At 43.8% G+C, this 27,891-nt stretch overlaps 2 protein-coding genes, 1 long non-coding RNA gene and 1 other non-coding gene across 6 annotated transcripts in view; 1 reads left to right on the top strand and 3 right to left on the bottom strand.

Moving 5' to 3' along the window:
- The window catches only part of Secisbp2 (SECIS binding protein 2), a 31,124-nt gene extending 28,706 nt beyond the window's left edge, over positions 1-2,418 (bottom strand). Inside the window, exons 1-2 of one of the 3 annotated variants that reach the window (XM_032884497.1) lie at positions 2,312-2,418; positions 1,374-1,522 (exon numbers count right to left, since the gene is read on the bottom strand). In XM_032884497.1, the coding sequence (XP_032740388.1) occupies positions 1,374-1,522; positions 2,312-2,347 (185 nt within the window). In that variant the 5' untranslated portion in view covers positions 2,348-2,418. The remainder of the gene's footprint in view (positions 1-1,373; positions 1,523-2,311) is intronic. The other 2 variants (XM_032884498.1, XM_032884496.1) reach the window with 2 other exon arrangements.
- Positions 2,419-3,486: 1,068 nt separating this feature from the next.
- Positions 3,487-9,154, bottom strand: Cks2 (CDC28 protein kinase regulatory subunit 2). The gene is made up of 3 exons (XM_032884822.1): positions 8,993-9,154; positions 4,759-4,886; positions 3,487-3,810 (listed from the first exon to the last, which is right to left on the bottom strand). Exons 1-3 carry the CDS (start codon positions 9,049-9,051, stop codon positions 3,758-3,760), a joined length of 240 nt encoding a protein of 79 aa, XP_032740713.1. The 5' UTR covers positions 9,052-9,154; the 3' UTR covers positions 3,487-3,757.
- Positions 6,247-6,383, bottom strand: LOC116884147. The gene has a single exon (XR_004385863.1). It is a non-coding gene; the product is annotated as a small nucleolar RNA SNORA2/SNORA34 family (small nucleolar RNA).
- A 21-nt stretch (positions 9,155-9,175) lies between the features above and the next one.
- LOC116883633 lies at positions 9,176-22,443 on the top strand. The gene is made up of 4 exons (XR_004385775.1): positions 9,176-9,246; positions 15,131-15,373; positions 21,973-22,071; positions 22,175-22,443. It is a non-coding gene; the product is annotated as an uncharacterized LOC116883633 (long non-coding RNA).
- The last annotated feature ends 5,448 nt before the right edge of the window (positions 22,444-27,891 follow it).

Below are 27,891 nucleotides of genomic sequence, written 5' to 3'. Positions count from 1 at the left end.
GACGCCAGCCCTGAGAGGGGGAGTGCAGGCCCTTGAAGCTCACAGGCCTCCATTCTAGCTGACTGAGGAACCTGAGGTGCAGTGAGACCCAAAGAATAAACGAGAATAGAGGAACGGCTTGATATCAGCCTCAGGCGTCTGCACGCAAGTACATATATGTGCACATTCATCATGTGCATGTGTGCATTTACCACACGAACCACACACATGTGCATGCATGCACACACGCACACACATACATACATACATACATACATACGGCCAAATAGAACCTCCTCCTCTCCCTGCAAAGAATGCTGCCGACCTTTTGCTTAAAACTAATGAACTAGGGCTGGATAACAGAGCTCGTTGGTAGACAGCTTCTATAAAATGCACAAGGCCAGGGACTGGCGAGATGACTCAGGGGTTAAGAGCACTGACCGCTCTTCCAGAGGTCCTGAGTTTAATTCCCAGCAACCACATGGTGGCTCACAACCATCTGTAATGGGATCTGATGCCCTCTTCTGGTGTGTCTGAAGACAGGGACAGTGTACCCATAAAAATTAAGCTCATATGCAGTGGCAGCACAGCAAGCGCACACCCCAGCAGTTTGCACCACTGGTCTACCTGACAGTGTCTCAGCAACTCACACACAGTAGCCGAAAGGCCGTTCTGCAAGGCTAGGGAACTGCACTACAGCCTGCACGCACCGCCTTCCTTCAGGACCTCAGGGTCCCACCCTCCACCATATCCCGCAGTGTGCTGGAAAGTACAAAGAGGATACTGCACACTGCAGAGGTCGGGAGCCATAAAAGATGGGCACTTTAATAAATTACTCAGTAGGCTAGGGATTGACCCTGAGGCTTTGTGTATGACAGAAATAGCTTTACCATCGAGCTCTGTAAGCTCGATTGAAATGGGGTCTTGCTCAGCTGTCCAGCCTGGCATATTACCTATCTGACCTTCCTCTGTTCCCTGCCCCTTTATCCTTCCTTCTTGTCATTGCTTTTTCCAATACAAATATGAGTTTGTTTGGTTCAGTTTTGCTTTGGTGGCTCTGGAGATCAAGCCCAGGGCCTGACAAGTGACAAAGAAGCACTCCGCTGCTCAGGGGTATCCTCAGTCCTTACATGTGTGACACGGTATCAAGTAAACAAATGAACCCTGCAACTGTACTAAGTACTGTAGCCTCTGCCCTTTCTTGGATGAATTCCTAGCACAGAATACAGTTAGGCTACAGGCCCAGATCTTTGCTGGCTGAAGAGCCTCCTTTCCTCACCTGGAAGACGTTCTGCAAGATGTCATATATGTTTCAGGGTATGTGAGGGTCTAATTACCACAATCTCCAGGAAATAAACCCTTTACATGAGGCAAGGCATTTAGAAAATACATACTCAGCCGCTGGTGATTCCTGTACGAATGGATAGTAAGTGGCTGCACAGCCTGGGAAGACACAAGCTTCTGAGGACTCTGACCACGCCACATTGAGCCCAGCAAACTTAGGGACAAATGGTTTGACATCAGCTGACAACTTGATGCTATCCTGAGGAAGAAAGGGTGGGGGTGGGCTTTATCACTCTTGAGATTCAGACAAACAAATGCAGACAAACCAAACCCAAAAGAAAGGTGCTCCATTCTAATAGGCCTGATGCTGATTTAAAAAGTACAAAGACAAAATTTGTTCGGCAACAATATCTCCCTGATGCTTTTTTATTATTAGGAGAGAAAAAAAAGAGGTTCCTGAACCTTACAAGTGAAAAAGGATAATGAATTAAAGTCTAAGGAAAATCCAATCTTGTTATGTAACAACCACAGCTCGGAATGTTTCTGAGGATTTAAACTTGGGAGACAGTTTTTACCTCTCTCATCTTTATAGATGAGATAATTAAGAACCTATTATAACCAAAATATACCCAGAGAATGCTCAAAGATGTTGTCTAAACCACATTGCTGACATTTACAGCTACTTGCTCAACAAGAAGCACCAAATATTGTACTTAGTAAGCCACACAGAATCTTTGTGAGAAAATTCACCGCACAGCCATGGTGTCTTGGAACTCAAAATAAAGGTTTGTATTGCAATACGGAGTATGTTTTTTTCTGACAACTTTATCACCGTGTTTGGCCAATTTAAAGTTGATTTCTGTGACGGCCGGCGCGCCATCTAGTGGTCACGCAAGGCGCGGAAGCGGGTCTGAGGAGCCGGAGGCGGTAGGTGGCCTCTGTGGCATCACTTCGCTGGCCGAACCGTGGGAGGGTCAAGCCGCCCCACCCCCGAACCTCAGGCCTGGAGGTCCCGCGCGTGTGCCTAGACCCGCAGCCCGCCCCTTACCTCGCCTTCGGGCTCCCGCGGCCGCTCCGACGCCATGGCGGCCACGGAAGAGCCCGCGCCGTAAAACCTGCGGCGCGCCTAACCAACGACTCGGCGTTTCCGCCTTCCTGCGCGGCGGCGCCAGGACGTACGTCACCGAAAGGCGACGGAGGGCTCTGCCGGAAGTGCTCGGCGTTGCAGGCCTACGGGGCCGCACGTGATAGTCTGGTACAACTACAGCTTTTGCAGGTGGCTTCTGGCAAGCCGGTAAGGGTGCGGCTAAGCTCTGCTTACGTGGGCCGAGCCTCGTGATGTGACACTAGGAGTGGCCAGGCTCTCTGAGCGCCCTAAGGTAGGCTCCCTGATGCTATGAGGAGAGGGAGACTTCTAGGTAGAATGGGGCCTGCAGACCTAGTCAGTGGCGAGCTTCCAGGAACATCTGGCAGTGTGGAAGGTAGTATGTCATATCAGGTGAATGAGAAACCATGAGTTGTCGAATGTGTTTAGTTATGAGACTTATGCTAGAGTATGGAGAACAGGAAGCGCCCGCAAAACACAATTCCAGAAAGAAACTAAGAATCCAGAACTTTGGAGACATATCTAAGGACAGAAAAGTCGCCTGCAACGTGGGGCATTTGCAAACACGCCTTTGAGTCACTGTAGGTTTGTAATTGAACACTAGCCCCTTATTTCAAGCAAGACACTCAGGCAGTGCCAGTTCTTTAGTTATGCCCTATAGATTTAGTGTATCCCACACACGGAAGGCTGTGGCTCAATAGGGTTTACGGAGAAATCACTCCTGCTAATGTCTAACTACAATCCTGTTAATGGCCACTCATTTTTCATGGCTATTCACTAATGTGTACTTAATTTCTTTGTACACACACAAAATTAAGATGCATACATGTGGCTTTTCAATGCTTCTGAACTTCTAGAATACTTTTCACAGAAACCACTAGTTTTTGTAGACACCATCAAGAAGTAGAGTTGGGTTTTTCTGTTCACTTGAAGAATCCAAAGTTATGTGGGAAATAAACTGGCAATAAAGCTGTAAACTCTACTTTGCCTCTAGATTTCCTCTCCCAGTAACCCATCATTTGGACCTTAATATTTCATTTTTTTCAAGTATGTTTTATTTTCTCCAGGGGTAAAAATAATGGAAGATATCAAGTCAAATTAATTTTCAACAACAGTGATAAATGCAATATACAAACTTTATTTAACAAAACAGGTAAAGTAAAACAGGCATTTATATTAAGAAAAAACTACAAGAAAATTTATCTTTAACAACTTAAAATAACCCTACTTGCAGTTGCATTTAACCGAGCTCTGTTGCTGTGAAGAATACAGCTCATGCACAGGTATGGATGAAAGATTTGTACATTTTTCAAGTATTCACTGAATACTACCTTATATACACATATACATTAAATTTGAAAAAGATTATTAGATGATCCCAGCTGTACTTCATTTTTGTTGTTCTTTTGGAAGAGGCCGTCTAAAGAGAAGAATATGCGGTTCTGTGGAAAGGAAATATTTATTATTAAGTTTCATGTCAAAACAACCTGTCACTATTTGGAGTGTTTAAAATGAACTGTCAATATAATATAAACACTAAATGCAGACAAACTCTTATAATAGCATTACTCCACTGTTTTAATCTTTGACCTACTTTGGAAATTAGTTTCTACTTGCAAAGTCATTTCCAGTGAAAAGTAATCTCTTTGGAAAAAGGATAGCTAATTCAAGTCAGCTACTGGATCTCAGACTAATTCACAACAAAACCCACAAAGTTGGTACCACACACATTATATATATATTTATATATATATATGTGTGTGTGTGTATGTGTATGTGTATGTATATGTATATAGTTATATACATATATATTTATATATATAGTTATCTATATCTATATCTATATCTATATAGTTGCCTAGCAAACACAAAGGTTCAATCTGAGCACACAAAACAAGCCCACCAGAAAGCAAGGTGTGGTGGTGTGTGCCCGTAATCCCTGCAGTTAGCTAAGAAAGGGTTGTTTTCAGTCAAACCTGGACTGTAAAAAGACTTTCAAAGGGTTGGGGATTTTAGCTCAGCGGTAGAGCACTTGCCTAGCAAGTGCAAGGCCCTGGGTTCGGTCCCCAGCTCCGAAAAAAAGAAAAAGGAAAAAAAGGAAAAAAAAAAGACTTTCAAAGTCCACCTAATACTTTCCTTATTCAGTGAGAGGATGGCCAGCCATCTATATTTCCTCCACTCTTCAATTTTTGAACTCTTAAATGTATGTGCCATAATCCCTAGAAAGTTATAATTCATGCTTCAGTTTAACAATGCTGTTTTACAACTATAAAATGGTAGAGTCAATTGCTATATATGTATAAGATTTAATCACTTGTTTTATGATGAATAAAAAAGTCACTTTTACAGGTAGAAAGAAAAACATTACTTCCCTTTATAGCAAAACTTACCTGGCTCATGGATCATGTAATGAACCCATCCTAGACTCTGTTGAACACCAAGTCTCCTCCACTCCTCTTCGGACATCAGATGAGTTTTGGGTACTTGTTTAGAAAGTTCTCTGGGTAACATGACATGCCTGTTAAGATAGTCAGCCAAAGATTAGTGCCATCTTCCCTACCATCATCACTTATACAGGTACCTTTGCGATAACTTAAAATTTATAGGGTTTTGTCCTCAACAAACTCAATTCTCTAAAGCAACTATAGATTCCAATAATATCTGCATCAATCTTGGGTACTCCTTATAGCCTATACTTTGGCCAATAAGTATTAGGCCAATAGTAAGCTGCACAAAAATGAAAGGCATTTTATTCTGAAGGGGTAAATTTCTAGCAGAGTATTTGCTATTGAGTAATCTTCCAGGAATAGAATCTTAAATCTAAGTTGGGCACATTATTATATATCTTAACCTTTCCTATAGTTGCTGTTGGTCATGAAGCAACTCTTGGTCTACAGGACATAGGTAGAGTATTTAAGCACTGAAGTATACTCAAAGCAAGATCATGCCTGAGTTAAGGCAAAGCAGAGGCAGTTCTAAAAGGGGGTGCATAGAAAGAGTAAGGAGCCTAGTCCCAGGGTTAGTTGTCAGTTCAACCTAAGATTACTAAACTTTTAGTAAAAGGGACTGAGGGTGGGGAGGAACCAATGTAAGACAGTTAATGTATTTCCTGTTACTCAATACTAGGTCTGTAGTTCTTGTATATATTCCAGTTTTCTTTCATGCTTCAAAATTAAAAGCAAAATTATGTCTTTGGAACTTTATGCAGACTTTTAGTTTCCCAGTAAGTGACTAGTGCATTTCCAGAACTTTAGGGAAGCACTATAAGTATTTAGTATCAAGGCATTATGAACAATTTTTCCTTTTCTGTGGAAAACCCACACTAATCCTTTCTTCTTAGTAACAGATCCAACAATTTAATGAACAATTAAGCTAAATTAATCTGTATAAGTATTATACAGAAACCTTGGAATCTCATTAAGACTTATGAGGGGCTGGGGATATGGCTCTGTTAAGAGCAATGACTTCTCTTCCAGAGGTCCTGAGTTCAATTCCCACCAACCACATGGTGGCTCATAATCATCTGTAATGAGACCTGATGCCTCTTATTGTATGTGAGTACACTGTTGCTATCTTCAGAAACACCAGAAGAGGGCATCAGATCCCATTACAGATGGTTGAGAGTCACCATGTGGTTGCTGGGAATTGAACTCAGGACCTCTAGAAGAACAGTCAGTGTTCTTAGCTGCTGATCTTGTGAAGAAATTGAGCATCTAAAAATACCAGGCATGTCTATCCACCTCTATCACTAGTGACTCCGCTGTTTCTTTGTGACTCCCCTCACCCCTATTATGCTGCCATGCAAGCTGCCCTCAAACTATCTTTTTGCCTTAGGCTCCCAAGGACTACAATTATACAACTGGGTACAACATCCAGCCAGATGTTTCTTTCTAATGAATTGACCATTAGATTTACAAATTTCTCAAATGGCCAACAGACCATAGAAAGACAGTTCTGTAGGCTCCCGCTTGAAACCAACAGCTTCAGTAAACTGCTGGCCTTGATTCAGGGCCAAAACACACAATTTCCATACATATATGTATAGGCAGATTTGTGACCTTGCCTGCATAAAGCATTGTCTCCACCAAGTATTTCTAAATGCCAGCCTTATCTTACCCTTTCTGGTTATAAATTTCCAAAGCTAGCAATTACCAATTTCTGGTGAAGTCTGTGAGACGATGGAGATACAAATTCAGCTTTGGATATTTGGAATTGCTACAGTGCCACCCAGAAACCACTGTAAGCACCAAACTGTCCATTACATAGATTTTAAGCCGTGGCTTATTATTTGAGTACAAATAATCCTTAAATTAACTTTACCACACAAGGTTACTAACTATATATACCCCAGCACCGCTATTTCTAGGCACCTATATAAATATTCTTGCCCACCCACACCACTCAGTCTTGAAACACTGCTCAGCGTTCTTGTTATTGCTACTGCTTTGTTGCCGGCTTTAGATCATAGTGGAGGCAGGAAGGATTGCCAAGTTTCAGGACACCTTGGGTTACCTATTTTTGGGATTTTCTCTGAACTCAGAGACCCTTCAGTGCTTCATCAATTTCCAACTTTTAAGACTGTACAAAATACCTTATATTTCCACTGATAACAGCACTGTCCCTACAAGGCATTTAGATACAAGGCACCTCAAGTATCTTCTACATAAATCATGTAAAAGGCTGCACTTTACCAGGGGTCAATTATAATGTTCATGATTTTACGTGTCTATTACTGATCATGTACAAAGAACACTATTCCCAAGACCCAAGTTTTGGTTGGAATAAAAAAAAATGCTATCTATATATGACTACTTTATAAAAGCACTCAAACCCCCAATTTTATTTCTGTAAAGACAGGCTCCCAAGCTGGGCAAGATGGCACACAGGTACCTCCCAGGACTACAAAGGAAGACAAAGCTGGATCTCTTCGAACGTGGAGTTCCATAAAACCCAGGGCTATAGAGACCTCCTCAAAAATGCCAATAAAAAAAGTACTTCCATGATATTAGAAGGGGTAATCCTACTGTTCCTAGTAACCACCACTTGACAAAAACCACTATGTTTTGAAATTTATCCAACACACTTTAGGTCTACAATATAAACCATCCTAGACTTATACCTGTGTCGTATCACCAGTACACAGTCCCTCTCAAGAGTACCTCTCTAATTCTTCATCTTTTGTAAAGGTTGGTCAATTAAGCTCAAGGCAGGTGTGGTGACACACCCATCATTTCAGCAACTGTGGCAGAATAGCAAACTTTAAAAAAGCCACTTAATGTTACAAAATAAAATCTCGTGAGCTCTGGATTCCATTACAAATATAGCAGTGGGTTCGGTCCCCAGCTCCGAAAAAAAAAAAAAACAAAAAAAAAAAAAAACAAATATAGCAGTGGGTAGTAGACTAGCTCCTAATTTATATTGGAATACTTAGGACAGACCAGCAATTGCTTCCACACACAACACGCAAACTTATATACCCCAAGTTTAAAAACCATCTCACTCTGGCAACGCCCTAAAGAAATGTATATAACCCCATATGCTAAACATTTCCACCCAAGTAATTATTTGCCTAATTTAGAAGGGAAATTTACTTTCGGTAATTACTGGATATTCCCAAACTGGGCTCTGAGTTACTATAACCACCAAATATCATGCCAACTTATCACATGGTTTCCATTGTGAAGTTTGTAATTATGAGTAAAGATCATATATCTAAATTTTTTAAATAAAAAAACCCACAAGATTTTCTACTTAAAAACATTCAAGTTCATAGCATTAATGCATCGTAAAACAGCCTGGAGAAAGTTTTCTGGCTGTGAAGACTTCTATACTAGCGGCTTGAGAATGGGGGTGGGGCGGTGAATCCACTCTCTTAAAAAAGTGTCTTATTCCTCAAACAGCATGCTGGACACTAACCTAAAAGGGCAGCAAACAGAAAACAAGGTCACTATTTGCCCAAGGGAGGAACAGGTTTTACCCACCTAGATTCCTAGACCGTGTCCCAGAATGCAACGCTCTAATCCCAACCCAGAACCACCCAGGGGCGGAAAGGCCTTTGAAACCACACCCCAAGTCAGCATGGATACAATAAAGTTAACTGTAATCCTCCCTTCCCACAATCCCATTTGCTAATTATGTTAACGAAGGCACTACCTTCCCGCGCATCTCAAGGTTTAAAACTCAAAACTTCCTCAAAAGCCCCAAACGTGGCCAATATTTACTAGCAATTGAAGGTAAGGTAACTCCCTCATCCCCCAATCCTTTCCAGGGCAATCTCCAGTTTCCAAATTTGATCTTGAAGCCCTTTAGTTATTGCATCCCGATTTACTGCGTCTGTAGCAGTTATCCGGCAGACTCGGGGTAATCCCCGGGTGCGTTTCCGGGGACTTCCCCTCCAGGCCAGTCCCGGCCAGTGCGGTGTGCCGTCGTGAACTCTCGGCCCAGACGCTGCCCAATCACCTAATGACTCCCCAGCTCCTGAGAGCCCCGCAACCCGACCCGAAGCGCGGCTGCCCGGACGGTCTGAGGACTCAGAGGGATGTCGAGCCCCGACCACCGGGTCTGCCCCGACTAGCGAGCGGGTCTGCCCTCCCATCGTGGCCCGTCTCCGCGGGAGCTGCTCACCGGTACTCGTAGTGCTCGTCGAAGTACTTGTCTGAGTAGTAGATCTGCTTGTGGGCCATCCTGCCGGCGTGCGAAGGGAAAAACCGGGACAAGGAAACGGGGCACAAGGTGCTCCACGTCCGCCTAAGGCCGGGGCAACGACTCGAATGAGGCCAACGACCGCAGGCCCAACGCTCTGGATTTGAATCCGACAGCCCGCCGCCGATTGGACGAAACCACTGACCAATCACGCTCCGCTCAGACCTCGAGGACAGGTAACCAATCAGGAGCCTGTTGCAGGATTGCGAGGGCGGGAGTAAGGATTGGCTAGCCCTACAGCGAGGAGCGCCCGGCGATCCCTATCTATATCGAAAGGGCGGAGCCAAGTCGTTGTGTGCCTCACAGCGCGTGCGCAGTGGTTTAGAACGGACCTGGGGGCTGAGCCGTTGGGTGGTGGGAGGACACGAGGTGAGGAATTCCGGGTTTTGGGGGGCGGAGCACCACTGGCGCGGAACAAGGCGGCTGCGGTTTTGTGGTTGGCTGGCGTACTGGGGAAAGTCACCTTTTCTTTCCCTGCCTGGCGCTCCGGTCTACGTGAGCCGCTTCGAGCCTCCTCCGCAGACACGGCCGCTTACCTAGTCCCATGACCCGGGCAGGGAAAGCCCAGCTGCGGAGAGTTCCGGAGTGTAAGGTTCCCTACGCCGCTACTTGTAACAACGCTAATTACGTTTGGGTGCGGTCTAAAGTAAAAATGTGCTCATGTGAAAGAAAGTTGCCAGGGTGTTTTAAGTAGTGGTTTGGTGAAGCAGGTTACAAATAACAATCATCTTCTACAACCAGTATGTGTCATTTTTCTGTTCAGTTTTATGCGATTTGTTGCAGCGCAATGCGGAGCTTAAAGAGCGGGGCGACCTCTCAGTGAATTGCTCTGGTGTAGCTGTTGGGATAACAAACTAACCCATGGCAGCTGGGCCACGCCTTTAGTCCCGGCACTCCATGGCCAGGTCAACACCCCTTCCCCTTCTCTCTTTTTGGTTTTTCTTCTTTTTTCTTTTTCTCGGAGCTGGGGACCAAACCCAGGGCCTTGCGCTTGCTAGGCAAGCGCTCTACCACTGAGCTAAATCCCCAACCCCTCTTTTTGGTTTTTCAAGACCGGCTTTCTCTGTGTAGACCAGACTGGACTCGAACTCCTGCCTCTGCCTCCCAAGTGCTGGGATTAAACGGGGATGCACCACTACTGTTCAGCTTCAGCTTTTAACAGGTGGTAGGGTTACAAAGTGTGACCCTGGCTAAAATAATAAACACGAAAGTCAGTAAGATAGGTAGCCATATTACTGCAATTTTACTTTTTATGGAGTTGGATAACCAGGTGCCTGCTGTCATTTTAATGACAGGTTGACCCTCAGTTAAAAAGAACACATCTTCTGACTTCTTGCGCAACTTAAAGGTTATTTTTAGCACTAAAATAATAAAGGTGCTAATTGCCTAACAACATTATCCGGTGAGATCAGATGTGGGATTAAAATTTCAACACGTAAATAGGAGGATGTAAGCATACATTTTATAACACAAATATTCTGAGATGAGTGTTTGGTTCTGAAAGATCTTTAATTACTATCTAAGCACTGGTTCTCAACCTTAATGCTGCAGCTCTTTAATGCAGTTCCTCATGCTAGTTACTTTGTTCCTGCTTCATAACTATAATTTAATTTTGCTACTGTTAAGAATTGTAAATATCGGGGCTGGAGAGGTGGCTCAGAGGTTAAGAGCACTGACTGCTCTTCCAGAGGTCCTGAGTTCAAATCCCAGCAACCACATGGTGGCTCACAACCATCTGCAATGGGATCTGATGCCCTCTTCTGGTGTGTCTGAGGACAGCTGCAGTGTACTCACATGGAATAAATAAATAAATCTTAAAAAAAAAAAAAGAATTGTAAATATCTGATATGCAGCTCCTATGGGAGTCTAGCAGATTGAGAACAGCGGATCTAGAGAAAGTACCCTTCTTTCCCAAGTCTCTATTGCTAGAATCCTTTAGATCTCACATGGTACCAGTCCCCTAAAGTTACATAGTGAGATTGTGATCTCAAGAAACAAATGAGGTATTTTTCATATATAGAGCAGTGCGATCCATTCCTCTGTACCAATTATGCACATTTAGTAATTAACGTTTTGCTAATCATGTTTCATCCATTCCCTCCCTTGTAGCCCCCTCATACCTTTTTTTCCTTATTTCCTTTTTGATCAGAATGTCACTATGAAGTCCAGTTTGGCCTTGAACTCATATTTATACACCCTCCCCCACAAATACCCCATTATCACTTAAGAGATTGTGAATTATATGCTAAAATCACATGCCAAATTGTATGCTAAATATCAGGGACTGCAAACTTATATTTAACAATTTAACTGTGTAATTTACCACATAAGTACTGTAAAGCAGAAAGCATTCTAATAGATGCAGAAAAATAATAAGATTCACATACATATAATTCAAACTCAGTAAGTCTACCTACCAAGCATTGATTAATACTACCCAGAAGTTGGGCTGGAGAGATGGCTCAGTGATTAAGAGCACTAACTGCTCCTCCTGAAGTCCTGAGTTCAAATCCCAGCAACCACATAGTGGCTCACAACCATCTGTAATGGGATCTGATGCCCTCTTCTGGTGTGTCTGAAGACAGCTACAGTGTACTTATATATAATAAATAAATCAATCAAAATAATACTACTCAGAAGTTAGAAGAAGGGGGAAAGTATATCCATAAAGAAAGATACTAACATAATTCTTACAAAGAAATATTAGAAGTAGTCAAACTTTTTCTATTAGCTTATCAACAGCAGGAAATTCAACCTGCCATTGTAGAGAGTATATCCTCAGTCCCTCTCAGGAGCCTCTTCCTGTGTCCCTGTGTCCTTGATATCCACCGCAGCAACAGATCCCTGAGAGGGAAGTTCCAAGTGTACACGCTAGGTAGCAAAAACATGCCCTTGAAGAGCTACATGTAGGTTTTACTGCCTTTACCCAGTAGGATAGTCTCAGGGATATCTGACGTCTGAGGCTAGCCCTAGGGAGCATACCAGCAGAGGGAAGACTAGTTTCTTCTGATTAGTGCCAGCTGCCTCGAACACAGTACAGACTGAGAGAAATGAAGCAACAGCCCATCCCCGTGAGTTCAAATACCCATCGCTCAAGTAAAGAGCCGGTGCAGCCACGCAGGGTTGTAACCCCAGCACTGTAGAGGGAGGGAGGAGTGGAGACAGGAGGATTGCTTGTACTTGTTTGCCTACAGTCTAGTACCAGATTCATAGAGAGACTCTGTCTCAAGAGAATAAGGCCAAGAAAAATAGAGCAAGACATTCGGCATCCTCCTTTGGCTGCTGTATGAACACCAGTAGCATACATACACACACACACACACATAGGAATTTTAAACCTAAAATCTCTCTCTCTCTCTCTCTCTCTCTCTCTCTCTCTCTCTCTCACACACACACACACACACACACACACACACCCACACACACACACACACACACACACACACACACACACACACAGACACACACACCACTCAGTAGGTTAGGGTGTTTGCTACTACAATGACAACCCGAGCCCAGCCCAAAGGACATAAACGATTTAAGGAGATAATTACCCCCACAAAGTTAGCCTCTGCCCTTCCCTCATGTCATAGCACACGCCCCCTCCCAATAGATCAATGCAAATAAAGAGAATTAAAGCTCTTTCTGTGTGAGCTGTAAGCAGTAGTTCTTGTACCTTCTGTTTATTAGTGTGTGTTAGATTAGCTCCTTGTCATTAAATTCACTGCTGTTGCTTTTGGTATATGGAATATTAGTTGTACAAAATGATGGGCCATCATCATATTTTTTTACCTGTGTTTTAAACTTGTTACTTGCTTATATTCACTAAAAATAATTAAAACTAAAAGCAGGACTGTTCTATAATCTTGAGACACTTGACAAGATGCAATTTTAAAATGAGCATTGGGTTCTACTTAGATAAATTCATGCCACATCAGACTGACTTGTTTGCTTTTGTGCTTTCCTCTTCTCTGGTCTGTGTTGGCCTCATAAAACGAACTGTCATGTTTTCCCTCCTTTTTTAGTATTCAGACCAACTTGCTTAAAGGTATAATTGATGTTGGTGTTATGTCAGTATATAGCTCAGAAGTAATTTTTGTTTTTAGTTTTGTTGAGACGGGGTCATGGCTTATCCTGAAGCTCTCTCAGATTAGACTCACCTGTCTCTGCCTCCCCAGCATTGTGATTAATTAGCTCAGCCATTTAAGTGATCTGGCCTAATCCCTCTAAAAGCTCCTGAGTTTGGGACGTGCTAAGGATCTCATTACATCTCTGAATCCACCTGGTTACCTGTCCAAAGGCTTCTTCTAAATGAAGCATAAAGTGGGGAAGCTAAAGTTATTTTTTATTGCCACCTAACCAACTACCTCCCAAGAGCGAGGACTTTAACCGGATTCCCCCTCATCATGGTCTTCCCTGCTGAGCCAGCTTTACAGACGCTTCAGATGACCCATGGCCAACACACAGACCGTTTTCCACATGTCCACTTTAAAGCTGGAAGAGTACTGAGATACCTGTCACTGTCATGTGCAAATATGACCCATCTTGTGTGCTGTGATGGGGAAAAAGATTTCGACACTGCTGCCATTGATAACCCAACAGCGAGATCTTTGTGGCGAAACGCAGTGGTTAATTCCAGGGGTCAGCTTGACTAGATTCCTGGGCATCAATATGGAAGAATAATGGGTGTGCCCGTGAGGTGTTTTTCTAGAGGATTAACTGGGCAAGGCCTGCTATGAATGTGGGCAAATCAAAATTGCCTTGAGCCTTATTTCATTCCTATGAGAAAAAGTCAAAGTAATGGATGCTAGCCAAATGGGGGCATGGTTTGCCAGGGTAATGCACACAGACACTAGTAATATAGTGTAGCCTCTAGGAAAATCAATATGGTAGTTCCTAAAAATCTAAACATAGAGCTGTTTTATGATCCAGCCGAATCCTGCTGCTATACACCTGAAGGACTAATTTAGCGTATGGCAGAGAAACCCACACATTCCAGTGGCGCCATTCACAACAGCCAAGAAATGGAATTAGACTACGTGTCTGTCATATACTAGAGAGATGGGGGAGGGAAATTTTATTTATAAGTAATGAAAGTATGTCATTTGGAACTAGATGGAACTAGAGACCAGCACATTAACTAAAGTGAAGCAGTCTTATAAGATACATAGCCATAGATTCTCTTAGGTGGACTCTAGATGTCTCTAGAAGGTATGCACACACGTGTATGATATGAGGGTAGACAGGAAACTATTTGGGGGAGGAGGAAGAGGAGGAGGAGGAAGAGAAGGAGGAAGAGGGGGGAAGGAGGAGGAGTTGAAGGAGGAGGGGGAAGGAGGAAGAGGAGTTGAAGGAGGAAGAAGAGGAGGAGGAGAGAGGAGGAGGAGGAGTTGGAGGAGGAAGAAGAAGAGGAGGAAGAGGAGGAGGAGGGGGAAGGAGGAAGAGGAGTTGAAGGAGGAGGGGGAAGGAGGAAGAAGAAGATGATGATGATGAGGACTTAGGTGTAGAAAACAGTAATGGGGAAGTAAGGAGCAAAGTACACTCCGCACACTGAGGATGCCAAAATGAAACCCGTGATTTTGTATGCTGAATTAAATACTTCTCTGAAAAAGTACTTCCCAAAGAGTTATAGAGGTGCCAGCACCCCAGAAGCTGAAGACGGAAGGAGATAGGTAATGAATAGCTATTAAAGTGACTAAAGCTACTCCAGGATAATTTAGCCCTGGATCGGCAGCCTTACAACTCTGCACAATTCACCAAATTCTAGCCAGCCATCAGCCGGGTTAAACTGGTAGACTCTTCAACATCAGCGTCATTTTTTTTCTGTCTGAAGGTTTGAGTGTGTGTGGTGGATGTGGGGAGGGACTTGAGATTGACCCCAGGGTCTGGTTCGAGCTAGTTCGAGCCAGTTCTGATTCTGGTAGGTGTTCAGGGGAAGTAGTTTGTACACTCCCCACACCCCACCCGTGATTTCCTAGGCTTTTCCAGGAACTCATCTCATTGACATAAGCAGCCGCATCTAGAAAGGTTTGTCCTCATAACTGTCACTTTGTTCTGCAGCTGCCGAAGGAGCCAGGGGCAAACGACAGAACTAGCAATGTTCTGTCACCATTCTGGTCGTCTTGGAGATCGGATGCCAGGAGCGGTGTGTGCAAAGCAGAAAGCATCATCAAATCATGACTCGAGGGTACCACATCTTCTGATGGCAGCCTTGGAAAAAAAGAAGTAATGTTGCTATCTGCCCGTTTGCCCTCACTCTCACTGCTGGCCCCTCTACCCTGCTGCTGAGGCAGTCCTTCCCTGGTAACTAGAACCTACTTCTTCAGGATTCCAACACAGATCAAAGGTCATCAGCTCTCTATGAACTCCTCAGGATTCCAGCACCAGATTAGCACTGCTGAAATATTCATTCCCAGCTGCGTAATGGTTGCCCATGCTTTTAACCTAGCAGAGGCAGGTGGATCTCTGAGTACGAGGCCAGCCTGATCTTCAGAGCAAGCTCAGGGATACACATAGGAAAGTTGTCTCTGAAGCCCCTACCAGCCCCCAAAAAAGATGCCCAGTTTTCGTACAGCCCAACTACCGGCCTTTCCACCAGGAGATAATACATCTGTTGTTGTACTATCCAGACCATAGCCTCTAAGCCTTTCTGATAAATCCCACATAAGTTAAAAATGTAAAAAGTGGTTTGGGGGGTTGGGGATTTGGCTCAGTGGTAGAGCGCTTGCCTAGGAAGCGCAAGGCCCTGGGTTCGGTTCCCAGCCCCGAAAAAAAAAAAAAAAAAAAAAGTGGTTTGGGGCTGGAGAGACAGCTCAGTGTTTAAGAGCTCTTGCAGAGGACCCAGGCTTGGTTTCTAGTACTCACGTGGTGGTCCGTGACAAACCTTCCAGAGCTCCAATGTCAGAGAATCCAGCGCTCTCTCCCCAGGCAACAAGCATACACTGGTGCACACATCTACATTCAAGTAAAATACTCATAAAATAAATAAACCCAATACAATTTTAAGTGACATGAGGTATGAATTAAAAAATAAAGTGACTCTTAGCCTCTCTTCTCCCACGCCTTACATTGAGACTTCCTGGGTCCCAGACTGGACGCCTCACACACACAGCCCTTCAGCAAGAGCCCGAGGGAATGTTGGAAGGATACTATGACTCTGACTGACAGGGAGTGTCAACTGCGCTTCCAAACTGTTGTTTATGGTGCTAGAGAGATGGCTCAGCAGTTAAGAGAACTGACTTCTCTTCCAGAGGACTTGGGTTCAATTCCCCGCAACCATTTGGTGACTCACTGTAACTCCTGTTCCAGGGGATCTGAACCCTCATGCAAACATAGGTGGGGGCAAAACACCGATGCACATAAAAAAGTAATTAAAAGAGAAACCCAGATAGGGGTACTTCTTGACATGGAATGCTTTCTGATTGCAATCTCATGGTCTTCCTTACGGAGGCAGGATTTTCTGTGCTGAAGCTTACCACTTTTAGGTGGCCTGAAACATGGGAGCTTTTTGCAGACTCTCAAGTGCTGGGATTATAGACACGCATCACCATACCTAGTTATTTTATTATTACCGAGGGAAGGGTTTGAACTGATGGCTCCAGGGTACCATTTCCCATGGTGGGGAAGGCAGGGCAGCAGGAGCTGAAGGCAGCAGGACACAGTGCAGCCACAGTCGGGAAGCAGGGAGAGAAGGGCAAGGGGGATGCGGAGAGGAATGAATGCTGGAGCGGGGCTGCATCTTGTTTTATTCACACCACCGTTAGGATGGGCCTGCCCACCTCAACTAGCCTAGATTATTAATCTAGATAATATTTCATGGACACGCTCAGAGTTTTGTCTCCATAGTGAACTTAGGTCCTACCAAATTGACAATCAGGGTTAACCGTCATAGCTATCACTAGTTTCTAGAAAGACACTGTGGGATTTACCTCCCTGCAGCAGGTGAAGCAAGGGAGAGAAGACAGGTGCAGAGTAAGGACCGGTGCCAGGCTTTCAGCTTGCTTTGGTTACCTGTGGGCTCCAGTAAGGGCCCAGCGCTTTCCAGCCAAAGCACTATCTTAAGTGCCCGTTATATGAGGTGTTTGAGGTCTTCTCAGAGTTTCACTAAGGACCACTGTCTTAGGGTTCCTATTACTTCGATAAAACACCATGACCAAACGCAAGTTGGGGAGGAGAGGGTTTATTTGGCTTATACTTCCACATCGCTGTTCACCATTGAAGGAAGTCAGGACAGGAACTCAAACAGGGCAGGAGCCTAGTGACAGGCACTGATGCAGAGGCTATAGAGGGGCGCTGCTTACTGGCTTGCTCCTCATGGCTTGCTCAGTTTGCTTTCTTATGGAACACAGGCCCTTAAACCCAGGTACGGCCCCACCCACGGTGGGCGTGGCCCTCTCGGGGCCCTCCCACATCCACGACTAATGTTTTACCGCCAGTTCTGAAGGAGAATGTTTTTTCAGATGAGGTTCCCCCTTTCCTTCCGTAGTTTGTGTCACGTGGACGGGAAAGAAGCTAGCCAACTCACGCCCTCCCTTCCCTATGACATTTGCATATTCTCTCTTGAGTTTCCAGTTGCCTTTTCTTTTCACCCAGTGTTGGTTCTGCCACGGCTGCCTTTGTTTTTGTGCATGGCCAGTATCCTTCCTTGGCGAGCGCACCTTGACACAAGAACAACAAGTCAGTGACAAAGGGCTGAAGGAAAGAAAGCCAAGCCAAGCCATGCAAAGACACGTTCTAAAGAACGGAAACCACAAGGTTTCCTTCCACAAGATCCTTGAGCGGCCTTGTTTCTGCTGAAGTCTAGCCTTTTGTTGTTGCTATTGTCTACTTTAAAGACAGGTGTCACTGTGTAGCTTTGACCGGCCTAGAACACGCGATGTAGACCAGACAATGCTGGCCTTGAATGTGTAGAGATCTCGGGTCCTCTGCTTTCCCGAGTGCTTGGATTAAAGGTGTGCACCACCACACCCAACTCCAGCTTTCTCTTTTGATACCATGAACAACCCAATGCCCTATTTCATTTTAACTTTAGACTCAAAAGGATCGTAAAGGTTTTTGACCATTACCTGCGCAAACTGAAGTGTTAGAAATGAACAATGAGTCATTTGTGCCCTACAAAGGAACACACAAGGGAAGCAGAAGTAGCTTAGCAAGGCAAATCTTTTTTTTTTTTTTCTTTAATAAAGATTCGGTAGAACCTAAACAAGGGTAGCAAGCACACGGAGCGGGGGTGGGGTGGGGTGGGGACGACTCCTGTCTTTAAACCTGATGTCGGAGGTGACTGAGATTTACCCCATTGGTGGGAGCTTGGCGTCCAATCTGACACATCCTATAACCTAACTTACTTCCCCTAGAACGGGTCTTCTAAGCCAGTGGTTCTCAACCTTCCCAGTGCTGCAACCTCATGCTGTGGTGACTCCCAGACATACAATTATTTTTGTAGCTACCTCATCACTGTGATTTTGTTGCCCTTATGAATCGAATTGTAAATATCTGATATGCAGGAGATCTGGTATGTGTCCCGTGAAACGGTTGTTGTACCCCAAAAGGGTCATGAGCCAAAGGTTGAGAACAGCTGTTCTTTAAGGCTTTCAGCACTAACCATTTCATTAGTGGGTATCTGGGGTCCTAATTAATGACATCTGTCTTTTGTCTGGGTTTAAATTGAACTGTTGATCTGCTGGTTTCCTCCCCGACGTGATACAATTCTTCATCCAAAACAGGTACTTCCCAAAACTTGATTCTTTTTTTCTTTCTTTAAGATTTATTTATTCATTTATTATATATAAGTACATTGTAGCTGTCTTCAGATACACCAGAAGAGGGCATCGGATCTCTTTACAGATGGTTGTGAGCTACCATGTGGTTGCTGGGAATTGAACTCAGGACCTCTGGAAGAGCAGTCGGGTGCTCTTAACCGCTGAGCCATCTCTCCAGCCCCCAAAACTTGATTCTTTTTTTTTTAATTTTTATTTATTTATTATATATGAGTACACTGTAGCTGTCTTCAGACACACCAGAAGAGGGCATCGGATCTCGTTACAGATGGTTGTGAGCCACCATGTGGTTGCTGGGATTTGAACTCAGGACCTTGGGAAGAGCAGCAGTCAGGGCTCTAAACCACTGAGCCATCTCTCCAGCCCCCAAAACTTGATTCTTAAAAACAAAGTAGCAACTTTGCATCTCTAAGACTCACTAAGACAAACCTTAGCTGGATAAGGCTCAAAGCAGGCTAAGCAGGAAACAACTTGTTCTAAAATAATCCTCTTCTCCCTCCTTTCAGTTTTAAATAGAACAAGATAAGAAACTTGAAAAACCTGTTTTTATTTTGTTTGGTTGTTTTTTTTTTTTCCTTTACTTGGGGGGAGGGAGAGGAGAATGAAGGCAGTGGAGACAGTTCTCATACCACAATGACACAATTGCGAGTTAAAAATTATGATAAAGATGTAAAATGTTAGCTATTGGCCTTTTAGAATTACTAGCATAGACCCCTTTTAAAGTCATATATAAAGTTAGGCATTGTGGTGCATGCTTTTAATCCCAATATTGGGAGGTGGGTAAATCCTGTTGAGTTTGAGGCCTGCCCTGTCTACAAGTTTCTGGCCAGTCAGGGCTATATAAAGTCTCAAGTGGAAAAAAAGCAAAAGAAACAGAGACAGAGAGACAGGGAAACAGAGATAGGAACAGCAGATAGGAACCAGTTGAGACAACCTTAATTTTCTCAAGGCCTCCGTCGGTCTGTCTCTCATTTTTTTAGGACGGGACTTACTCCAATCCTTGAGGGTATACCATAGCAGGGAGTCCAGCTAACTTTCCTATGGGGGCAAATAAAAAATGAAGTGTCTCTGGAGTGAAGGAGTCATCCCTCTCACCTTAAGAAATAGTCGGATGGGTTAGGGTATTCCCCACTCCTGTCGTGCTCCCCGGGTAACATCCTGGGTGAATCTGAGTATAGCTTGTATGAGGGTTAGAAACACTGGCTTGAATTCCAACCCCCGTGGGCTAACTCATCCTCCAGCTAAGATTTGTGAGGCAGGAAAACATAGGAGACAATTTAGTATGCCTTATGGGGTGTTCCCTATGATTGGCTGCGGCCGGCGGGGTGCGGGGGGCAGCCCTGTCTGGCAGGGTCTCCTTTCTTGTCAGTTCTCCTTTGAGGCAGGAAAAGGGGAAGAGTATCAGCGGACAGAAAGACTTTTGTTTTAGGAGATATTTAGGGTTGCTGTATGATAATTAAAAGTTCACTAATCTAAGTCTAAGTTACTATGTTACCGTAGCTGATGTACTTATGTCTAAGTTACCTGGCTGCTGTAACTGACCCACCTTCTGTGTTCCTCTGAGGCCAGAAACTGCAGTCTCTGGCTTCTAGCACCTCATTCTAAAACAGCAGGAGATTAAGTAAAGGATTAATTGCTACATCCCTTTTCCTTTTGTCCAGATGCCTTTTGCTTGTCAGGCCACAGGTAAGTTTGGAACAATAAACTTCTATTGAACCAGGAGAAGAGAGTAATGCTTGTAGAAGGAAAAATTTTCATGTAAGCAAAATAGGCATAAACACATAAATTCATATACTGATTCATGCCTGCATATATATAAATTTCCATTTAAACCAGTTGGGTTCTGCTTGCATACATTCTCACAATTACATACTTACATACACACTCACATCCATACTTATGAATACAGCTAAATGCATTTGGAGCAAAAGACCAAGCACCAGTGCAGAAAGAACTAACTCATTCTGGATGAAAAGTGAGCTCCAATCTTTATCGCATAGAGAAAGAAAAAGCTTCTACCTTTTTATTAACTAAACCCAAGATTGTAAAATAAAAGCTTTGTTCCTTTTAATAACATTAAGCCTGCCTTGTTATTAAGAAAGGACCTGTTCTGTCCCATGGTAAGGAGAAGGCTGCCTGCTCCTTCTGTTCTATCTACAGTTCCCTCTTTTTTCCTCTTTCCCCCCCGGCATTCTGCACATCGCTCTCTTAGTATTCCATGTTACCTATAGTCTCTAAGTTATTTCAGTCTGCATTCTCCTTCTAATCTTGCTCTCTCTTCCTGCTCTGATGTCACAATAATGCCCTTACTCTCAATGTCTTTCCTCCCAATGCTGAGCCTTTACTTCTGAGCTCTTCTTGAGTTCAGTTCTGTCTAAAAAGATCTCTTGTGTCCTGACTTAAAAAAATTTTCAGTTCTGTCTAGAGAGTTCTCCTCAGCTCAGTCTGGCTCTTTGTCCTCAGCACTTATGCAACTTTCAGAATACATGATCACATGGTAAAAAGTTTATCACAAGTTTACACATAAATTCAAATAACAAATTGAATAGAAGCTTACAACAGAGAATGTTTACATGCACACCATTAGGAGTAATTATCTGGGTAAACATTCATCACCTGCCACAGCTAAAAACTGGGCTGGAGAGATGACTCAGCAGTTAAGAGTACTGACTACTCTTGAAGAGGTCCTGAGTTCAATTTCCAGTGACCACATAGTGGCTCACAACCATCTATAATGGGCATCTGATGCTCTCTTCTGGGGTTACTGAAGACAGTGACATACATAAAATAAATGAATCTTTAAAAAAAAGAGAGAGTTAAAACCATAACTGTTATTAGTAAAGTTTTGTATAGATAAATCCAGTTAATATTTTATCTTCTGTCCTAGCACTTAGAATATATCATTAGTTCCCTTTTTATGACCTCTGGTTAATAATAGTTTTACAACCTCTTGGAAGGTGCTCTGAGGAGTAGAAAATCTGGTTACTATCGAGAAGCAATTAACTGGTGACACCTGGGAGACTGGCAAAGTTCTCATTGCAGTTTTGACTATCAGAATAGACCTGATAGCAGTCCCACTATAAAAGAGCTAAATAAATACTGATGTAACTTTAGAAATTCTTATAGGATCACAATTAAGAATCAAGAAATCGTCTATTTGTCTATATACCAGCCCTACAAGGCAGTAGTACATCTTTGTTGGTCTGCAGAGATCTGCTCAAAAGGGTGAGTTAATACCTAGTAATTGTCGTATATGTTTAATAATAACAGAAAAAGCGTATTGCTAGTAGGAATTTTCCCTAATGATTTTTCTGGGTCTTGTCTATAGAAGCAAATCTGTCACGGATCATTATAATCTGAGGCAGTCCATCTCAAGAAGATCACCTGCTAGTTATTAGCTTGTCCAATAAAGGTTTCTGACAATCGGCTGACTGAAGAAGAGAAAACGAAAACATGTTTTACTGACTGTTCTGCACATTATGAAGGCACTACCCAGAGGTTGACAGCTGCAGCATTACAACCCCTTTTTGGGACAATCCTGAAAGATACTGGTGAAGGGAAATCTTTGCAGTGGGCAGAGCTTCAGGCGGTACACATAGTATTAGTATTGCAGTTTGTTTTGAAGAAGAAATGACCAGATGTACAATTGTTCACTGACCTGGATGTATCAAATGGATTGGCTGGATGGTCAGGGACTTGGAAAGATCAGGATTGGAAAATTGGTGAGAAAGACATCTGGGGAAGAAGTATGTGGATAAATCTCTCCAAATAGGCAAAGAACGCGAAGATATTTGTGATCCATGTAAATGCTCACCAAAATGTGACTTCAGCTGAGGAGGAGTTCAATAATCAAGTGGATAAGATGACCTGTTCTGTTGTCAGTCAGCCTCTTTCCCCAGCCAACCCTGTCATTGCTCAATGGGCACACGAACAAACCAGTCATGGTGGCCGAGATGGAGGTTATGCTTAGGCTCAACAACATGGACTTCTACTCACCAAGGCTGACCTGGCTATAGCTGCTGCCCAATGCCAGATCTGTCAATAACAGAGACCAACACTGAACCCCAGATATGGCACCATTCCTTGAGGTGACCAGCCAGCAACCTGGTGGTAGGTTTACTACATTGGCCCACTTCCTTCATGGAAAGGACAATGTTTTGTTCTTTTTTTTTTTTTTTTTTCCGGAGCTGAGGACCGAACCCAAGGCCTTGCGCTTGCTAGGCAAGCGCTTTACCACTGAGCTAAATCCCCAACCCCCAATGTTTTTTTTTTTTTTTTTTTTTTTTTTTTTTTATGAGTCCCTGCCACCAATGTTTTGTTCTTATTGGAGTAGATACTTATTTTAGTTATGGATTTGCCTTTCCTGCATGTAATGGGTCTACCAGTTCCATGGACTTACAGAATGCCTTATCCACCATCATGTTATTCCACAGTATTGTTTTTGACCAAGGAACTCACTTCACAGAGAAATGTAGCAGTGGGCCCATGATCATGGAATCCACTGGTCTTGCCATTTCCTTACCATTCAGAAGCAGCTGGCCTGACAGAATGATGGAATGGCCTTTTGAAGACACAGTTACAGCACCAATTAGGTGGCAGCAGCATGGAGGGCTGGGGCAGAGTTCTTCAGAAGGCTGTATATGGTTTGAATCAGTATCTGATATATGGTACAGTTTCTCCCATAGCCAGGATCCATGGGTCCAGGAATCAAGAGGTGGAAAGGGGAATAGTTCCACTCACTATCACTCATAGTGACCCTCTAGGAAAATTTTTGCTTTCTGTCCCCACAACCCTAAGTTCTGCTGGGCTAGAAATTTTGGTTCCATAGAGGGAGTGCTCCTACCAGGAGTCACAACACATATTCCTTTGAACTGGAAGCTCCGACTTCTCCTTGGTTACTTTGGGCTTCTAATGCCCTTAAACCAACAGTCCAGGAAAGCAATAACAGTGTTAGGAAGGGTGATAGATCCAGATTACTATGGGACAATTGGATTGCCTCTCCACAATGGAGGTAAGAAGGATTATGTCTGGAGTGCAGGAGATCCCTTAGGGTGTGTCTTAGTATGACCATGTCCTGTGATTAAAGTCAATGGGAAACTACAACGGTTCAATCCAATTAGGATGGCAATCAGGAATGAAGTTATGGGAGTCCAGGAAAAGAACCAAGACCTGCTGAGGTGTTCTCAAAGGGTGGAGGGAAATGCAGAATGGGTAGTAGAGGAAGGTAGTTATAAATATCATCTAAGACCACATGACCCATTGCAGAAATGAGGATTATAAAGTAATATGAATGCTTCTGTTTTATTTTGTCAAGAACACATTTGTATAGATAGGGACATTGACCTATTTTAAATTTACAACGTGTTTGCTATTGTAAGTCATATTAGGTCAGGCGTATTTATGACCTGGTTATTGTTTCATTTGGACATGAGATATGATTTGTTTCAAGTTGACAAGGGGTGGATTGTGGTGGCTATTCCTGGTTGTCAACTTGACTATATCTGGAATGAACTACAGTCCAGAATTGGAGGGCTCACCTGTGATCCAGATCTCGAGGCTGGAAGACACAAGTTCTGACCTGGATATTGACTTGGAGATCCTGAGGCATAGTGGCCATGAAAAATTTAGGCCCAGGCAAGGTAGTACACACCTTTAATCCCAGGAGACTGAGGCTAGGGGATCTCTGAGTTCAAGGTCAGCCTGGAACAAAACAAGTCCCAGATCCAGGTGTGGTGGTACACACCTTTAATCTGGGCCACACCTTCTGCTGGAGGCCTTACAAGGATATTGGAAAAAGGAAGATTCACTCTTTAATTGTTTGCACTTACCTGCCAGCACATGTGCTGGAGTCTACTTTTTTTTTTCCTTTTTTCTTTTTTGTCGGAGCTGGGGACCGAACCCAGGGCCTTGCGCTTGCTAGGCAAGCGCTCTACCACTGAGCTAAATCCCCAACCCCTGGAATCTACTTTTACAGAAGACCAGCTGGAACAAGTAGCTTCATGGACCTGAGCAACTACTAGAGTCTTGAATTTCCCATCCACAGTTGGCCGTTGTGGTAGTTGAACTACAGACTGTAGGTAGTCACAATAAATCCCTTAATATAGAGAGACATGAAGAAAAGATGGGTCAATCTGACTGGAACTGATTTGGGGCGCATGCACTGTAATGCAAAAACTGTCCTTTAGTAACCTTTTAAGGAGAAGCCCATATTTGCTGTCTTATGCCTATGCATAATTGGGTATGCATATGATTAAACTCAGGTGCATTATGGGTAGCGACATGAACAATAAGAAACAATTGAAATATGTGACCCAATCTATCATTCAAAACACAGAACCACTTAAATTACCTGATTTAGTAGCCTGGCATTCTGTGCTGGCTCCTCCCTTAGTAACCAACCCCTGTGATGGCTCCTCCCCTTAGTAACCACCCTCTGTGCTGGCTCCTCCGCTTAGTAACCAGCCCTCTGTCCTGACTCCTCCCCTTAGTAACCAGCTTTCTGTGCTGGCTCCTCCCCTTAGTAACCAGCCCTCTGTGCTGTCTAGTTTTTTGTCAACCTGACACAAACTAGAGTTTAGAGGAGGGAATCTCAACCAAGAAAAGGTTTCCATAAAAATGATGCTGTAGACAAGCCTGTAGGACATTTTCTTAATTAGTGATTGGTGTGGGAGGTTCCACCCCATCGTGGATTCCGTAAGAAAGCAGGCCGAAGAGGCCAGAAGGAGAGAGCCAGTAAGCAGCACTTCTCTCTGGCCTCTGCAGCAGCTCTTGCCTTCAGGTTCCTGCCCTGTTTGAGTTTCTGCTCTGATTTCTTTGAAACAGACTGTGTTGTGGCAGAGGTAGCCAAATAAACCCTTTTCTACCAAAGTAGTGTTTCGTTGTGGTGTTTCATCCCAGCGACAGAAACCCTGAGACATTCCCCTTCTCTTGAACCCCGTAAAAGGAATCCCTGAACAAGAACTAGGCCCCTTAAGAGCTTTCAGTCTTGTGGTCCACTGTCAGTCTTTTTTTTTTTTTTATTTAATGTATGAGTGCTCTGTCGTATATACATCCACCTGCCTGAAGAGGGCATCAGATCCCCCTATAGATGGTCGTGAGCCACCATGTGGTTGCTGGGAATTGAACTCAGGACCTTTGGAAGAGCAGCCAGTGCTCTTAACCACTGAGCCATCTCACCAGCCCCCCACTGTCAGTCTTAACAGTGAATTCCCCTATAACCCTAGCACTTTGTTCTGAGGAAAACATCTTTTTAAAACCTGTGTGCTCCATGGCCATAGCTCTGCCCATCTGTGTACTGGCAGATGGGTAGCCATCCACATTCAGCAAGGCTACCTCTAGAGTTCACTACTTGTAGCCCTGACATGAGCCTGGCCACTGCTGTGGCAAATTAGGAAGTCAGGGGAGCAACAAACCCTGGGGGCAAAAGGAGGGGAGTAAGACATGTTAGAATTAGTGGGGCTGGGGTTGGGGATTTAGCTCAGTGGTAGAGCGCTTGCCTAGCAAGCGCAAGGCCCTGGGTTCGGTCCTCAGCTCCGGAAAAAAAAAAAAGAATCAGTGGGGCAGATGTTGTCCGGGCCCTTCTCAGAACAGGGCTCCAGGAGGAGAGCCCCATGATCAACTGACACTTTAAAAAGAGAAATGGAGGTGGCTCTGATGGACAATATAGAAGGGGAAACTATCTTCCAAGTAAGGTCAGTTTGAACGGAATTTCTCAGACCAAAAACTATGACGGCCAGAGTTTCAGACCTAGGCTCGTTCCACATGTGAAAAGAAAAAACGAATCAAGGGAGGAAGCAAGGTGACAAAATTCATTGCCATCACTGTCCTTGGCTTCCGTGTCTGTGTCAGCTGTGTCAGGCATGGCAGAGGGGTTGGCTGCTCTCCAAGACTTCAGCAACACTTACAGAACACAAGCCCTCCTCATGGAGGGTGACGCCCAAGACCCTGTGGTTGCATTTAATTTCACTAAGTAGAGATTTAGAGTATGTCTTTCAAAATGTTGAATCCCTTGCATTCTGATAGAAGCAGGCTAATGACTACTTTACCTTCTAGTTTACAAGCCTTTAGTCCAGAGAATGATCTACAACAGCTAAATGTCTGGTTGTGAATCACAGATTTTTTTTTTAAGTATATAGCAAGCCAAAGTAAAATAAAAAAAAGGCAAATGATAAGTGACTGATGGATGGCTGAATAGGTAAATAGAAAGACAGACAGACAGAGAGATAGCAACACATCATCAAATCAGGCATTCACAACCCACAGAAGTCACCTTGGGACTCTAAAGGCAGCCAGCTGGAGTTCCCAACATAGTCCCAGAGTCCCCACGGTTGAGTGATTTCTAGGGTGGGACTCCCAAGTAAAAGAACAAATAAGGATGACATCATCAAGTTGCAAATAAGGATGACATCATCAAGTTGCAAATAAGGATGACATCATCAAGCCGGGTGCTCACAACACCCAGCAGGCACTGAGTGGGGGAGCTGAGGCAGACTCTTAGAGCTCCCAACGGAGCTTTCACTCCTTGGCTGTGTTGTTTTCCACCGTAGGCTCTTTTACATCATGGGATAAACGATGGCCACTTCTGTTGGAAGCGGTTCACCTTCCAGCTTTCTCAAGGGTGCACTTTGAATTTTCAGGCTGTTTTGCTGTTCTCTGTCACAGAGTTGGGGGGGAGTTCTTGGGGGACACTTTGTGTGAAATATGCTTGGGTCTGAATGGGAAAGGCATAACCCCACTCCCAGAGCTAGTCTCTCTTTCTCCTTCTCTCCTTCCCTGCCTCCCTTCCCTCTCTTTTTAGTTCATTGAAGTTATTGTTAAATATATGGATACTATTTTCAACTTATATATTTATTATATATAAGGTTTGCGATTATCTAAAGCCTATCTTCTTTATTTTTAATTTTTAAATTTAAAACATTTTAAATTAAAAGTATTTTGGTCATATTTCCCCTCCTCTAAGTTCTCCTGAGAGGCCAAACCTCCTCCATCTTGAGATCGGCCTCCATCTTAAATAAAAGAAAAAAAAAAAGGCTGAGAACTTGACCT

Source organism: Rattus rattus, chromosome 14 (assembly GCF_011064425.1).
Source record: "Rattus rattus isolate New Zealand chromosome 14, Rrattus_CSIRO_v1, whole genome shotgun sequence".
NCBI lineage: Eukaryota > Metazoa > Chordata > Mammalia > Rodentia > Muridae > Rattus > Rattus rattus.
The sequence above is the reverse complement of the archived record's forward strand: the minus strand, read 5'-3'. Positions and strand labels throughout refer to the sequence as shown.